Source organism: Geospiza fortis, unplaced genomic scaffold (assembly GCF_000277835.1).
Source record: "Geospiza fortis unplaced genomic scaffold, GeoFor_1.0 scaffold70, whole genome shotgun sequence".
Lineage (NCBI taxonomy): Eukaryota > Metazoa > Chordata > Aves > Passeriformes > Thraupidae > Geospiza > Geospiza fortis.
This window is the reverse complement of record NW_005054317.1, coordinates 8,238,189-8,252,026: the sequence shown is the minus strand read 5'-3', so window position 1 is coordinate 8,252,026 and position 13,838 is coordinate 8,238,189. Positions and strand designations below refer to the sequence as shown.

General features: G+C 52.2%; 1 protein-coding gene across 1 annotated transcript in view; it reads left to right on the top strand.

Moving 5' to 3' along the window:
• PLXNA1 (plexin A1) overlaps positions 1-13,838 on the top strand; it is a 98,111-nt gene that overhangs the window by 36,012 nt on the left and 48,261 nt on the right. The window contains exons 3-7 of the mRNA XM_005420215.2: positions 123-263; positions 2,225-2,325; positions 3,218-3,341; positions 5,425-5,578; positions 6,266-6,365. Coding sequence (XP_005420272.1) covers positions 123-263; positions 2,225-2,325; positions 3,218-3,341; positions 5,425-5,578; positions 6,266-6,365 — 620 coding nt within the window. The remainder of the gene's footprint in view (positions 1-122; positions 264-2,224; positions 2,326-3,217; positions 3,342-5,424; positions 5,579-6,265; positions 6,366-13,838) is intronic.

Below are 13,838 nucleotides of genomic sequence, written 5' to 3'. Positions count from 1 at the left end.
CACCCCGTTGGTGTGGGATGGAGGGGTGGCGTCCCTAATGGGGCACATTCTGTATCCCACATCCTGGGGGGGGCTGAGGTGTGTGAGGAATCATGCTCATCCCCCCCTTGCTCTCCCCACAGATCCTGGTGGATTTGCCAGCCGACAGGAGGCACCAAGCTCTGCAGTATGAGAACGTGGTGGCCCACGAAGGCAGCTCCATCCTGCGAGACCTGGTGCTGAGCCCTGACCGCCAGCACATCTATGCCATGACTGAGAAACAGGTAAGGGGAGGGACCAGCAGTCCTCTGCTCTCCTGACTTGGCAGCCCACACTGCAGCCCTAATCTGCAGTCCTGAGTGCTGGGAAGCCTTTGGGCAGATCTCTAGCAGGGGCTGCCCTTTGCTTCCTGGGATTGGAGCTGCCTAGGGACCCTGGGGCAGCTCCTCCCTGCAGAAACACTGTCCTGAGGCTTTAATTGTTAGCAGCAGCTGCTTGAAATTCCCATGGTCCCTGGGGACCAAGGGCTTCCTGACCCTTCCTTACTGTGAGTGGCTGGCCATAAACCTCCTCCCTGTTTTGGCCGTCCCCTCCTGAGCAAGGGTTTTGCAGGTCAGCGGGAGCTCCTTGCTCCAAACAACTTTTTGTCCTCTGGAGCAGCTGCTTCTGCATGACAGAGCAGAGGGGACATAGGACTGGTTCACCCCCAGATTGCTGGTGTGCACCCCTTGGTCCCTGGCTCTGCTTGTGCCAAGCTAACTGGAGGTACAGACCCAATCTGGATTTGTCATTCTGGCACCAGATGGGTACATGATAGGAAGCTTTGGTTGTCTCAGTGTCCCCATGACCTGTGGGAGGGCTGCTGGTGTGAGTTCATCCCCCCATGGGCTGAATTGGAGGGAGTGAAGCGGGTTCCTGTCATGGTGGTGACACTCCCTGGATCTGGTGGGTGACACAGGGTGGCTGTGCTGGGGTGTGCTGTGCCTGTGTCTCCCAGCAGCTCTGCCCAGCCAGGAGTGTGTGTGTGTGAGTGGGACTGAAGCAGAGCTGGGAGCCTCACAGTCTCCTGGCCACAATGTAGGTTTGTCTAGACAGTCCTGAGGGGACAGCAGAGTTCTTTTCTCCCTCCTCCCAGTGGCTGTTTCTGGTTTCTGCTCTGCTGCAGGAAACTTGCAGCTTTCCAGGTGGGGCAGAACCTGCATTTGGGCTCCTCCATGCAGCTGTCCTGGGCTGTGCTTCCATCCCTGGCTGTTTCTGTCCCAGAGCTTGCTCAGCTGAGCTTCCCCTCTGTGGGGCAGATGTTGGAGAAGTGGATGCCAAGGGGGCAGTTGCACTGACCTGAACTGGGGATCTCCTCCAGAGACCACCACAATTCCTGGAATCTGACACTTGTCTGTGTAGGGGGGTACCCTCTGTCACCACCTGCCTAAAGCAATGTCAGGGACAAACAAATGGGGACAGTACAGGTGTCCTCACCACCCTGAGGGGACTGGTTGGCCAGTGAATCCCAGGCCTGTAGACATCATGCTGAGCCTGTGCTCTGCTGTGCTGTTTGGAGGGAGAACACCCCAGGTTTAGCCTTCAGTAGAGAAGTTTGCAAATTTTAATTAATGAGTGAGTGCTGCCCCATGGGAGCAGTGGGGAAACTGAGGCACAAGCACGGCAGGTATGGGCAGCTGCTTGGTGCTGCAGATTCCTTGTGGCAGGCAAGCAGGAACCCCCTTCCTGCACCCCCTCCCTGTCCTCCCTCTTCTCCTCCCCTCTCCTTAATAAAGCCCACTCTCTTCCCTAGTACGCTGGGTGTTATCAGAGTGCTGGTGGAAAGTAATTAAATGAACAGTTGTAACAGAGCTCGAAGGGCTTGGAGAATGAGGGGATTTTAATCAAATCTGGAGGAGCAATTAATAAAGGACTGGTAACCCTTTCAGAGCAGGGCTGCAGCAGCCATGGGGTGCCTGGCTGGCACTGGGAGCCCATGTGGAGCTGAGTTGGCCCAGCCCCCTCTCAAATACTGCTAAGGTGCGACAATGAAAGGAACTTTTTTGGAGTAAAAGTCTCTCTGGGGTGGGAGTGTTGCCTGCAAATGTGCTGTCTGGGCATGGGAGAGGAGTGGGTGATGGTGAGGGTGGTGGGTGATGCTTTCCCACCAACAGGCCAGGGTGAGCCTGTGCTAGCTCTGTCTCTGCCATGTCAAGGTGTGGGCAGGGCAGCCTGAGCCCCTTCACTCGGTGCCTGCTCCCCACAGGTGACGCGTGTGCCGGTGGAGAGCTGTGAGCAGTACGAGAGCTGTGAGCTGTGCCTGGGCTCCCGGGACCCCCACTGCGGCTGGTGTGTCCTGCACAACATGTGAGTACAGCAGGATTGTCCCTGCAGCTCTGCCACTGACCTACAGCTGACAAAATGTGTCCATCCCCACTGCTGGTCTCCTTGGGAGCATCCCTCCTGGACTTTGGCCCCAAAATGCTGAGAGATGGAATGGTCCAAGGGGTCAGTCATCCCCTCCCGTGGTGCCCAGGCTGTGCATGGTGAAGCTGCTGCCAGGGCCTGCTCATCCTGCCCGTGGGCTCCTGGGTTTAGCATTCTTGTGCCAATACAAAAACTGAACATAAAATACTCCTGAAGTCTCAGGGGAGAGCAGAGCTCTGGTATGGGCCTCAGTCATCCGAGGTCCCTACTTGGCCATCATTTCCATGCCAAAGTGTTAAAAATAGGTTAGAAACTGTTGTAAAATAGTTGAGAGATCGTTAAGCATGTACTGTTAGTTTGGTTATTATATGGTAAAAGGGGTTAAAAGGATAGTTATAAGAAATAGGGTACTCAATGTACCATAACACACCTCAGTAAAGTGCAGCACCCCCCAGGGGAGACAAGCCAGCCTGGACAGAACTGAAATGGGCCGATCAAGAGCCTTAAACCTTCATGCAAAGGAAGGATCCAAAAAAAAACCAATCCAAAGGGACAAAAAACAGGATAAAAAGGGGCTTCTGACCCACTGAAGCTGTGCCTCTCCATCTGGGACATCGGGGACTGAAAAGAAGCCCCAGCGCTGGTGCTGCAGCATCCTCGTTGGGAACGCTCCTGCTCGGCCCACGGGTCCCCTTGCTTTAGGCCTTTCTTTTTCTTATAATAAAAGTTGAAATCACACTTTAGTGCTGGGAGCTTGCCGTGGTGCCAGCCCAAGGCCCTGCAGGAGCCCAGGGGATTCTCCTCCTCACCACGGTGCTTTCCTCCCCCGCAGCTGCTCCCGCAAGGACCGGTGCGAGCGGGCGGACGAGCCGCAGCGCTTCGCCTCGGAGCTGCAGCAGTGCGTGCAGCTCACCGTGCAGCCCAGGAACATCTCCGTCACCATGTCCGAGGTCCCGGTAAGGCACCTCTGCTCCCTCAGCCTCCTCCCAGCCACCTCCTGACCCTCTGGAGGCAATTAAAAATAACTGATGACTGTATGGTGAATGGGGAAAAAGGGGAAGAGAGGCCTGAGACAAAGCAGAGCAAAGTGCAAGGCATTGATGAGGTTGGGCTGTTGGCTCCATATTGATGGAGATAGTAAAGCGGGTGATGATTATTCAGAAATGACATAACTGAGCAATAAATATTTCTCCATTATAAAGCATGACCATCAGAAATGCCGTTCATAGGCCAGTGATCTAGCTCCAGTTCAATAGCCTGTCTCTGACTCCAGCCTGCAGTAGATATTTTGGGATGAGACTTTGATGCTCAACTTGCTGCTCTCTCTCTGTGCAGGCAGAAAGGATGAGGCACTTCCCTGAAGTATTTTTCAGGCCATTAGCACCATGAAGAGAAAAAGAAACATCATATACTAGTAATAAACTGCAAGGTCTAGATATCTGGCACTCAGGAATCCTACAGAAGTTGGCCAAGGAGTTCTGTGGCCTGGGGATGTATGTAATAGTATGACTTTGTAATAAATAACTGAATGTTGAGAAAAGCCCCAGAAACAGAAAAGGTGCTCATTTTTTCTCTCAGATGCATAAAGGACCAAATAGCCAGAGACTGCTTTGTTTTACTTCAGAATTAGAAGAAGAAAAGAAAAAGAACAGGTTCAGAATACACCTGATAATGATTTAAGGATGGGAATATAATTTATGCCAGTCAACGTGGGTTTGTGTCTGACAAACCCCATTTTGCTCTTTGGTGAATTTATGACTTGAATTAGAAGAGGGACTGTGGGGATGTGATGTCTTTAGGCTCCTACAAGGCTTTTGACTTGGTACAACACAACATTCTTATTAAAAATTAGCATTATACAATATTGATAAAGCACGTGTTAAGTGGATTAAGAACTGGCTCTGTGACAGATCTCAAAAAGTTCTCATCAGAGGGGAATTGTCACTGGATGGAAACAGTTTGGAAAGCACTTGTGCAGGGGTAAATGTTCTTTGGTAATGTGGAGATAAATGTGATATGGCTGCAGATGGGACCTGCTGGGGTGCTGGAACTGGGGGGTGGTGTGGGTGAAGTTCCTTCAGAGCAGTTGGGTTTGAGTGGGGCTGTTTAGCAGAGAAATTGGGGCTTGGTATTGCCCATGGATGGAGGTTCACCTGGTGTCCTGGAAAGTGATGCTGGGCCTGAGCCCTCACTGTGGACTCTTTATGCTCCTGGGATGGAGCCAGGAGCTGGGCAGTGTTCTCACTCCTGGGGTAATTATCTCCATACTGATGGCAGGGTGCTGCACAGAGGTCTGGGGTGGATGACACAGGGATGCTCTGCTTGGGCTGGAGTGCAGCTTTTAAAGGGAGGGACTGAAAAACTCCCGTAAACATCATGTAAATGAGTTGAAGGCTGGAGAAAATGCCTTGCAGTGAGAGACTTCCAGAGCTCAATCTGCTTAGCTTATCAAAAAGAAGATTAAGAGGTGACTTGATTACAGAGTATAAGTGCCTTTACAAGGAGCAAATATCAGGGACTAAAGGGCTTTTTAATCTATCAAGGAAAAGCATAACAAGAACTAATGGCTGGAAGCTGTGAAAAATTCAAATTAGAAATAAGGCAAGCGTTTTGTAAAGTGAGAACTGCTGACCCTGGGGATGACTTTGTGAAGGAAGAGGTGGATTCTTCCCCTCCTCGCCTCTGCTGGAGTGGGTGCCTTTCTGCCTTTCTGTGCAATATACTTCAGCCCCAATGCTGTTCTTGTTCTCTGTAGAAAGCTGAGGCATGGTGGCTTGTGGTGTGTCAAGGGCAGAGGACAGAGGCTGTGAGTCATTCCAGCTCTTAACCCATTTAAACCTGTGCTCCTTCCTTGAGCAGGGAGGGGCATGGATGGGGCTCCCTTGCAAAAGCCCAGAGCAGGTCTCCTCACTATGTGTGGGTGGCAGAGGAGGGATTGCACCCCCTGGTCTTTTCTGTTGGCTAGACTTACACACAGCAGACACAGAGGAGCCTATTGTCCCAGTTCTCTGTGTTGATGCTCTTGCCTCTCCTCCCTAGCTGGTCCTGCAGGCCTGGAATGTCCCAGACCTGTCAGCAGGAGTGAACTGCTCCTTTGAAGACTTCACCGAGTCCGAGAGCCGCATTGAGGATGGGAAGATCTACTGCAGCTCTCCCTCTGCCAAGGATGTCATCCCCATCACCAGGGGCCGCGGTGAGCTTGTGCCCCAGCGTGGCAAAAAGCCTGAGACAAATGTACCATGTGTTACCCCACAGGCAGGGGTGGAGGAGGACAGTCTTCCCATGACAGTGATCCCAGTCTCAGGATCTGAACCCCACTTGGGTTCTTGGGATATAGGAGGAGAAGGAATTGCTGCTCATGGGAGGCTGGTTCCTTAGTCTCCTCCAAGCCATGGGCACAGCTGCTTGGATGTAGCCTAAGGCACTGGGCTTGGAACTAGATAATCCTTAACGTCCCTTCCAGCACAAACCACTTTGTGATTTTACTTGCTGACCCCTCCTGGTCACCCTGGCCCTATTTCCATCTGTGAACCATTCCTGGGTAGATGTGGCCATGGGGTCTAGGACATTCTCCTGACCCCAAAACTATTAAACCCTCCTTCAGCACACCCAGGATAACCTAAGGCCCCAGTCTCCATGCCAGCAGGTTGTGTTTAGCTCTAGGGGCTCAGAGCTGTACTTGGGCTCTGCTGGCCCCTTAGGTGTCTGAGTGGGGGTGGATGAACACTCTCTTTTTATTGCCCCGTTTGGAGGATTTTGTTAATTAACTGGGGTGAATGGTGATACCCAGCTCCCTCCAGCCCATCACAAGCCTTGCACTGAATGCTGGGCCATGCACTGTGTCCCTTCTGATGTCTTTTTTTGCCTGGGTCTCTTGCAGGGGACAAGCGAGTGGTGAAGCTCTACCTGAAATCCAAGGAGACGGGGAAGAAATTTGCCTCTGTGGATTTTGTTTTCTACAACTGCAGCGTCCATCAGTCGTAAGTGGCCTGGACTATGTGGGAGGGCTCCAGGAACAGATTGGTGGGATGGTGTGAGACTGGGAGAGAGAGTTCTCAGCTTTGTGGGTGCTGATGTTGCAAGAGGAAAGGGCAGTTGAGTACAGTGGTGTTTACAGTGGGAAACCTCCTCCTTTTGCCTGTGTAGACTGGGACAGTGACCAGAGCACCCATGGTTGGTTTGGGTATGTGGGAACATGTAGCGTCAGGACAGAACCTCATGTAAAAACAGGGCTTTGGTTTTGGCAAAACTTTGGAAGAAAAAACGAGTTTACTGCACTGCAGACTGTACAAATCAATCCATGTGACTGAAAACGCCAAGTGTCTTGTTATTCCTGGAAACAGTTAATAGGAGTGACTTGGCAATGCAAGAGGAGAAGCCTGTACTTTCCTGCCACGGTACCTGCTTCCCAGGCTTGCTGGAGAGGGAGCTGGAAAGTTACAGCAACATGGGATGGAACATGCCACATGTCCTGGGGCGTTTACCCAAGAATTTCCTAACTGGAAGTAATTGTGAATTTGCTTTCTTGTCAGGCTGCTGTGAAATCTACTCCTGTAAGGGTTTTTAGACAGCTTGAGATATGCGTTTGATAAAACAGAGGAGGTGCGGATTATTGATGTGCTGTCTAAGCAAGGTGTCTAAAGTCTCAAACCACAGCTCCTGCTGAGGAGCTGCAGACAGTGCTCTTGAGCAGTGGGGGATGGCTGTGCTGTGCTGTAGGACCGTCAGAGCTCATGCTGGGGTGTGTTTGGGCAAAGAATTTGGAGCTCAAGAATGCAAAAGGTTTCATTTCTCTGCCAGAAACCTGCCATTGATGGTGGAGCTCTGGCTGATCAGTAATTATAGACAAGCAAATGCCAAGTGATCTCTTTTGGATGTCTTTTTGCAAAGTGTTGAGCCTGGCTTGGGGGCTGTGCTGAAGTTCACACCTCCAAAACTTGTTCAGAGTTTCCACTTTGATCAGGGAAGAGCAGGTGAGCTGCAGGTGCCCTGGCTGGGAACCCACCCACAGTGAGCTCCAGGAGGGATGTGTCAGAGGAGAGCCCCTGCAAAGTTTCTGCATCACAGGGATTCCTTCCCTCCTGCTCTTTGCACAGGGAACAGGGCTCCTCCTGTGAGTGCTGTGCAGTGAGGGAGGAGAGACTTTGCAAACTTGACTTTCTCCCTCACCTTGACTCTGAGATGAGCTTTGTCTCCCTTCACATCCTGTGGTTTCAATAACATTAGCTCAGCTTTGGCTCGGGCTGGCTGCATGTCAGTATTTTGCAAATCAAAAAGCAGATATGACTTTTATTTTTGTAAATGAAAGAAAGATGACTTTTAAGTACAAATGGCATCAGATTTGGTCCAATCAGTGGTCCGGTGGGAAGAGGTGATGAGGGAATTGGCATTTTATTTTATGTGCCTGACACAGGAGGGGAAAAAACCCCTACCCCCCCCTGAAACAAACCTACAACAAAGAGCCTGACTGATTTATTACTGCGTTGATGTTTAATTTTGGATGCATTATTTAAAAAGGCTAATTATGGATGCATTAATATTTATGGCTCCAGTTGAAGCTGATAGAAAAGTCCATGTTCTAAGCTGCTGAACATTATTATTTTTTTGACATCAAGAGTTTTAGGGTTTGGAGGTAGTTTTAACTATGTGACCTGCAGTCGAATCGTAGCCAAAGAGCATGACAATACCTCCTGGGATGATGCAATACTTTTAAATACCATTTGCAGACAGGCTTCTTTAATGGATCTCTCTGGAGTTAATAGCCTTTCAGATCCAGGTTTCATATTTTGTGCAGGAAAATCTATACGTCAGCCTGATAAATTCTGTATTAGGAACAATGTGCTTTTCCACGAGGCTAATGTTTTTCCTGTGGAGATCTCTGATCACTGTGTGTTGTTTTCTTTTTGTATTTGGATGGCTTTGCTTAGGTTGGAAGGCAGAGTTCTGCATGTCGAATCATTTCTCAGCTGAGGACAAAGTGTTTGAGAGAGATTTTTCAGATGGTTGTGGAGAGATGGGAGGCTAGTGAGGCAGCTCTTTGCTGATGTCAGCTGGGGTAGCTCCAGGGGAAGCCAGTGCAGCTCCACCATGTGCACCAGGGACAGTCTGACCCTTCTTATTTTCAGCAGACATCTGGAAAGGCATCAGCAAAACGTGGGCTGTGGGGCTGGTCCTGCTGCTGCGTGCCCATCCTGGCTCTCTTATTTCCCAGCACCTTGGCAGGTCTTCTTCCCATGCATTTTCAAGGGCTGCTGGAGCCTGCCTGGTCAAGGGAGGGGTTGCAGAAGGGAAGATGCATCTGATCACTTCTACAGGAGAGGAGGGTACAGAGGGGGTTGTGCTGCCTGTGTGTTTGGCTGTGATGTTCTGAGCAGAGGGGCTGCCTTCCAGGTAGCGCTCCAAACCTGTCCCATCTTTAATAATAAAGCCATCTGGCTTTGTGCCTGTATGATGGAACTGTTCCCATCACAGACCAGCATCAGTGGCTCCTGGGATACTTTGTGCAGGGTCTCTGGGAGTCCTGGTTTGGAATTTGCATCCTCTCTGGGGCTTCATTCCTTTCCAGGAGTTACCTGGGAAGCTTCTGGAAGTCCCAGCTTTATGTACTCAGGGCTCCTGAGGACATGTGGCATGTGTTTTCAGGCAGTGGTGTCTTTTGGGCATCCTGCTCCTAGAGGCTTGGGCATTGGGCAGGGATGCTTCTGCCTGAGCTGTGGGATTGAACAGGGGAGTGGAAACCAAGGGTTTCATGCAGGGAAACGGGGCCCTTGCAAAGGGGGATGTGGGGACTAGGGGAGCAGGGCTGCCCACAGGCTTGTCTGCAGCTCCTGGGGACAGGCTCTGGTTCCTGCACTGGAGGATGAGCTGGCAGCTCCCCATGGCAGGGACAGGGTGGGTTCCTGTGGGGGTTTCCCATGGGACACTGATCAAGTGCAGCATTTGAAGGCGCTCGGCACCTTTGATCCTGCAATGAATCTCCGAGTCCAGCGCGTGCACAGGCAGGTGTTGAGGCTGTCTTTGTCAGAGTTAAACGCCTTCTTCAAAGCATTTGTGGGGAAATGAGTCCCCTTTTAAGATAAAGATGTAACACCAGGCTCCCTGCCTGCCTCTGTCAGAGCTTGCTGGTGAGGTGGGGAGTAGGGAATCCTCACAGAGAGCTAGTGAGCAATTCCAGGGACTAGCAAGATATATTTATTTCTTCCCACTGTTTCCATGTTTCCTTGCTGGATTTCTCCTCTGGAAACTCTGTTTCATAAATCCTGTTGTGGTTTGGCTTTTTGGAGTGTGTGGCTGTGGGAAGGGAGCTGGCAAGTGGAGTGGGATGGGGAAGAAGATGAGAGCCTTTGGTGCTTCCTTCAATTCTGTGGGCAGGTTTTGCAGAGCTGCTGGTTTTTCAAGCACCAACGTGCTCAGCTCATCACCAGCATGTCCTGCCACTGCAATGTGGAAGCAAAAATCCAGGTGTGGCACAGGGAAAGGGGGAAAATGATATCAGCAAGTCTGATTCCAAGAGGGAATCCAAGCATCCTGGAAACTTGTCTCCAGTCCAGGAGGTGGCCATGATGCTACCTAGCCTTGTGATTGTGCCTCAGTGTAGTGACAGCTGTGACACCCATGCCCCATCAGCTGCAGGGTGCTGAATTTCTCTGGTGCTAGGGCAAGGGCAGACCTGCCAAATGGCTCCAACTCCTCCAGACTGGAGAGATGTGACTCTGCTGTGTCTCTGTCCCACAGGTCAGGCTTTCTCTGTAAGCCTCCATTAAGTAAATGGATTTTAATGCATGTCCCAAGGGCTGGGAGCAGCAGGGTTGTGCTGGTAAGGCAGGGCTGGGCTGTTCTGGTGGCCAAGGCATCCTTGGGTTCCTCTCTGGGCTCCTCACTGGGCTCCTCTCTGCAGCCTTTCTTTCTGCCCACACATGGAGTGGCTGCTTCTCTGTTGGCCCACTGCTGCTTGCTCCCAGATGCTTACAGATGCTTTCTTTTCAAAGGCATGGACAGATGGCTGCAAGCAGTTGAGTGAGTGTATCTGAGTTTTTGTGGCTGACTGGTGTGCTGGTAACAGATCCCTGTGTGTTCCTGAGCTGGGGCAGGTGGAAAATCCTGTAGGATGGCCCCAGAGACAGCTCAGGATAACCTGGTTTACATCATGTGTGTTGTGAATGAGGAGGGCTGGTACAGCCTGGTCTTAGGCTTCAGTAAGGAGAGGCAGCTGAGTGTCTTTCAAGAGAATTCTCTTAAGACCCAGGGCATGATTCTGCATCCTCCAGTGTGATGGTGGATGCCCTGGACCACCCTGTGAGTAAGGACCTTGGCAAAAGCTGGCAGGGATGGAAAAGAATTGGGTTGGTGTGAAAGAAAGGGTAGAAATGGATTGAGATGGGCAGGGATGGAGGGAGGCCAGAGCTGACTCCCCCCCATGCCTTTTCTGGGCACCAGGGAGGAAGCTGCCTGTGGGTCTGCGTAGGGCTGGGGGGACACTGAGAGCCTGGTTCCACTGCTCTTCAGGATTTCCCCTTCTCCCTAGGGTGGAGAGATGGATATAAAGCCCAAAGCACTGCAGTTCAGCCCCTCAGCCCTGACAGCTGCTGCTCCAGATGCAGGCTGTGCTGGAGCTGAGTATTCACTAAGGATGCATCCTCCTGCCAAGAGGAGATCTGAGGAACAGTCAGGGGGCTCGCAGGCGGCTGTGCTGTGCCTGTACAGATGCTGTTTTCATCAACACTGTGTTTATCATTTCCCTTCTTAATGGACCTCCCCTGCTCTGCTCTTGGTGCCATTCAACTTCCCCCTGTTCCTCCTCCCTGCCCTTCACTCCATGTCCTTCCTTCCTTCAGGGACATGCTGTGCCATGGAAATAGCCTTGGTGTGTGTGTGTGTGTGCCTGCAGAGCTCACACCTCCTGTCCTGCTCCTGTTTGCTGCTCAGGCTTATCTCACTCCTCTGGATGCTGCTTTTGTTTTCTGCCCCCGCTGTTCAGTGTGATGAGGAGCTCTGGGCTCCTTTGGGCACGTGGCACCGTGGCATGCCTGGGGCTGGCAGTGCAGGAAGGAGAGGGAGTGAGGAGTCTGGATCCAGCACTGCTGGCTCTCCACACTTCCCATCAGCTACAGCTTTGCTTTGGGTCATGTGTGGAGGCAGCTGGAACCTCTCCATGGTCACTGAAGGTGCCTGCACACTCAGGGAGGAGTCAGTCCCTGAAGCTACCCCTGGGTCTGGGCTCATCCTGCAGTGATGGCCTTGGCTCTGTACCCACCCTGGTCTTTGCTGTCCTTCTGCCCTGTCTGCACCTCTGCTTCTCTGCAGCCCTTTCCCTAGCATGGCATTACCAAGTTTGGGATCATTGTGGAAGTAGAGGGGAGTTTTTGGCCCAGCTGTGGGGTGAGATGTGGGCAAGTGTGAGGGCTGTGGAGAGGCTCTGGCTTTGATCCTGGGACACTCAAAGTTGAGCAGAGCTGCTTTGTTGCCTGCAAGGATGCCTGCCCTGGCTGGGGGAGGTTTCAGGCCAGCCATGAGCCTGGACTTGTTTTGGGATGGGGCCCTTGGCACAGAGTGACCCTGAAATGCTGCTCTGAGGCTGGTCCATGCTCTCTCACGAGGTCATCAGGAGGCAAGGAGGGCACTGCCAGTGGGTCTGGCCCCTTTTCCCTGCCTTGCCTGGGCTTCATCTCCCTGGCCCCTGGCAGGGCTGGGGAGGAGGCAGATGGGGAACAAGCTCTGGGTCCGTATCAGTGCAGCACCCCCACCCTCGGTTCCTCACTGGGCTCCTCGCTCTGCTGGCACGCTCTGGGGAGGCGGAACACTTCAACACATGAAGGAGAGCCTCCCTCTAATTACCAGGAGTGATGAAAGCCTCTTAGGCAAGAAGTGATGAGGGAAGAGTGCCTGACCGTGGGAAGGAGAGAGACGGCGCAGATGGCACCGTGCTGCCAGCAGCCTGTGCCCGTGCCAGGAGCACAGCATGGCACAGGGACACCTGGGACAGCCCCAGCCCTGCTGCCCAGCCTGACCCACAGCCAGGCACCCCTGCCTCAGCTCCTCTCCTAGCCTTTCAGGGTGCTGTGGTGGTCAGACAGCCATGCTGAGGCCAGCAGGAGCGAGGCAGGCTGTGAGCAGGGTTTCACCATGTTACTGGCACCCAGCGCTGACTTGCTCACCACTTTGCCCTGGACCTGCTCTAGGTGCAGCAGCAGTGCTGCAGAGCAAGGTACGTGTGGGGAGTGTTCTCACAGTGGCATTTGATGTCCTTATGGCAGAACGGGAAGTGTGGAAATCATCAGTGAGGATGGGGCTTTAGGAATGGCTCAGTTAGGTTAGAAGCGACCGGGAGGACCAAATTAGGAAGGGGGAACCATACACCTCAGTGTGTATGTGGAGGATAACCTGAGATCCTTTGACAAGTGGAGACCAGCTGGGACCTGCAAGAATTAAATGGCAAAGGAGACCTAAGATGAGGAGGGTCTTGAAATAGCCAAGATTTGGCTTTGACCCTGAAGAACTGCAAGTGGAGCTGCAGCTGTTGGGGCTGGGGTGCCCAGGGCAGGACTGCATCAGGAACTTCACCCAGCTGCTTTGAGATGCCTTGTGAGGTGGTAGAAAGACTGTAGAGTCTTTTTGCAGGACCTGGTGACTGGAAAATCTCTTCTTTGGAGGATGGTGGGGGCGATTGATGGGAGGTTGTGCTGCAGCTTGGTAGTTGGCTTTTGGCTACTTGTGCTTCTCTCTTATGTGACCTCTCTGGGGCTGAGCTACTCCCATGAGGATTCCCTGTCTTGCCCCTCCATATCCTGGATTTATCTGTCCACTGGTCTTGCCTGAGCCCTCAGCAGGAGGGCAGGCCTGTCCTTTGCCTTTGTTTGTGTTCCCTATTTCCCCCACCCTCTGCACCTCCCTCCATCAAAGCAGCCAGAGATAGGAGGCTGGGGCTCTGCTTTTAAGTTGAATCTCTGCAGCTGAAATAAAATTGCATATATTTGCATAAGGAGCATCTCAATTAGCATATTTGTGGGTAAAGCTAAAAGGGCTGTTCATTTGGAAGTGAAAATGTGAGCGAAACATGGAAATGACTTCCAGCCCCCTTTGCAAGCAGCTTAATTAAATATTTCCTTAGTGTGTGTGCATGGGTTTGGGAAGCTCTTGCTGTATATGTAATGGTGTGTGAAACCCCAGGGCACGCAGGGGGACCTGCTCCTGCAAAGCCTTGGGTGTGTCTCTGCAACCCGGGCTGCCCTCGCCCTGTGGCCCCCTCGGGTCCCCACACCTCCAGAGTGACAATTCTGCTGGAGGGTGAGGGATTTGGCACGCCAGGCTCTGCCACCAAGGATATCTTCTCCAGCAAGATTGTCTTTCTGCTGCCTCACAGGGTGATGCTGTGTTCTCCTGTCGTTTCCCAGGGGTTGAGGCAGAGAGGTAGCTGTGATTAGGAGGAGGATTGGGCTGGGCAGGGCTGCCTGCCT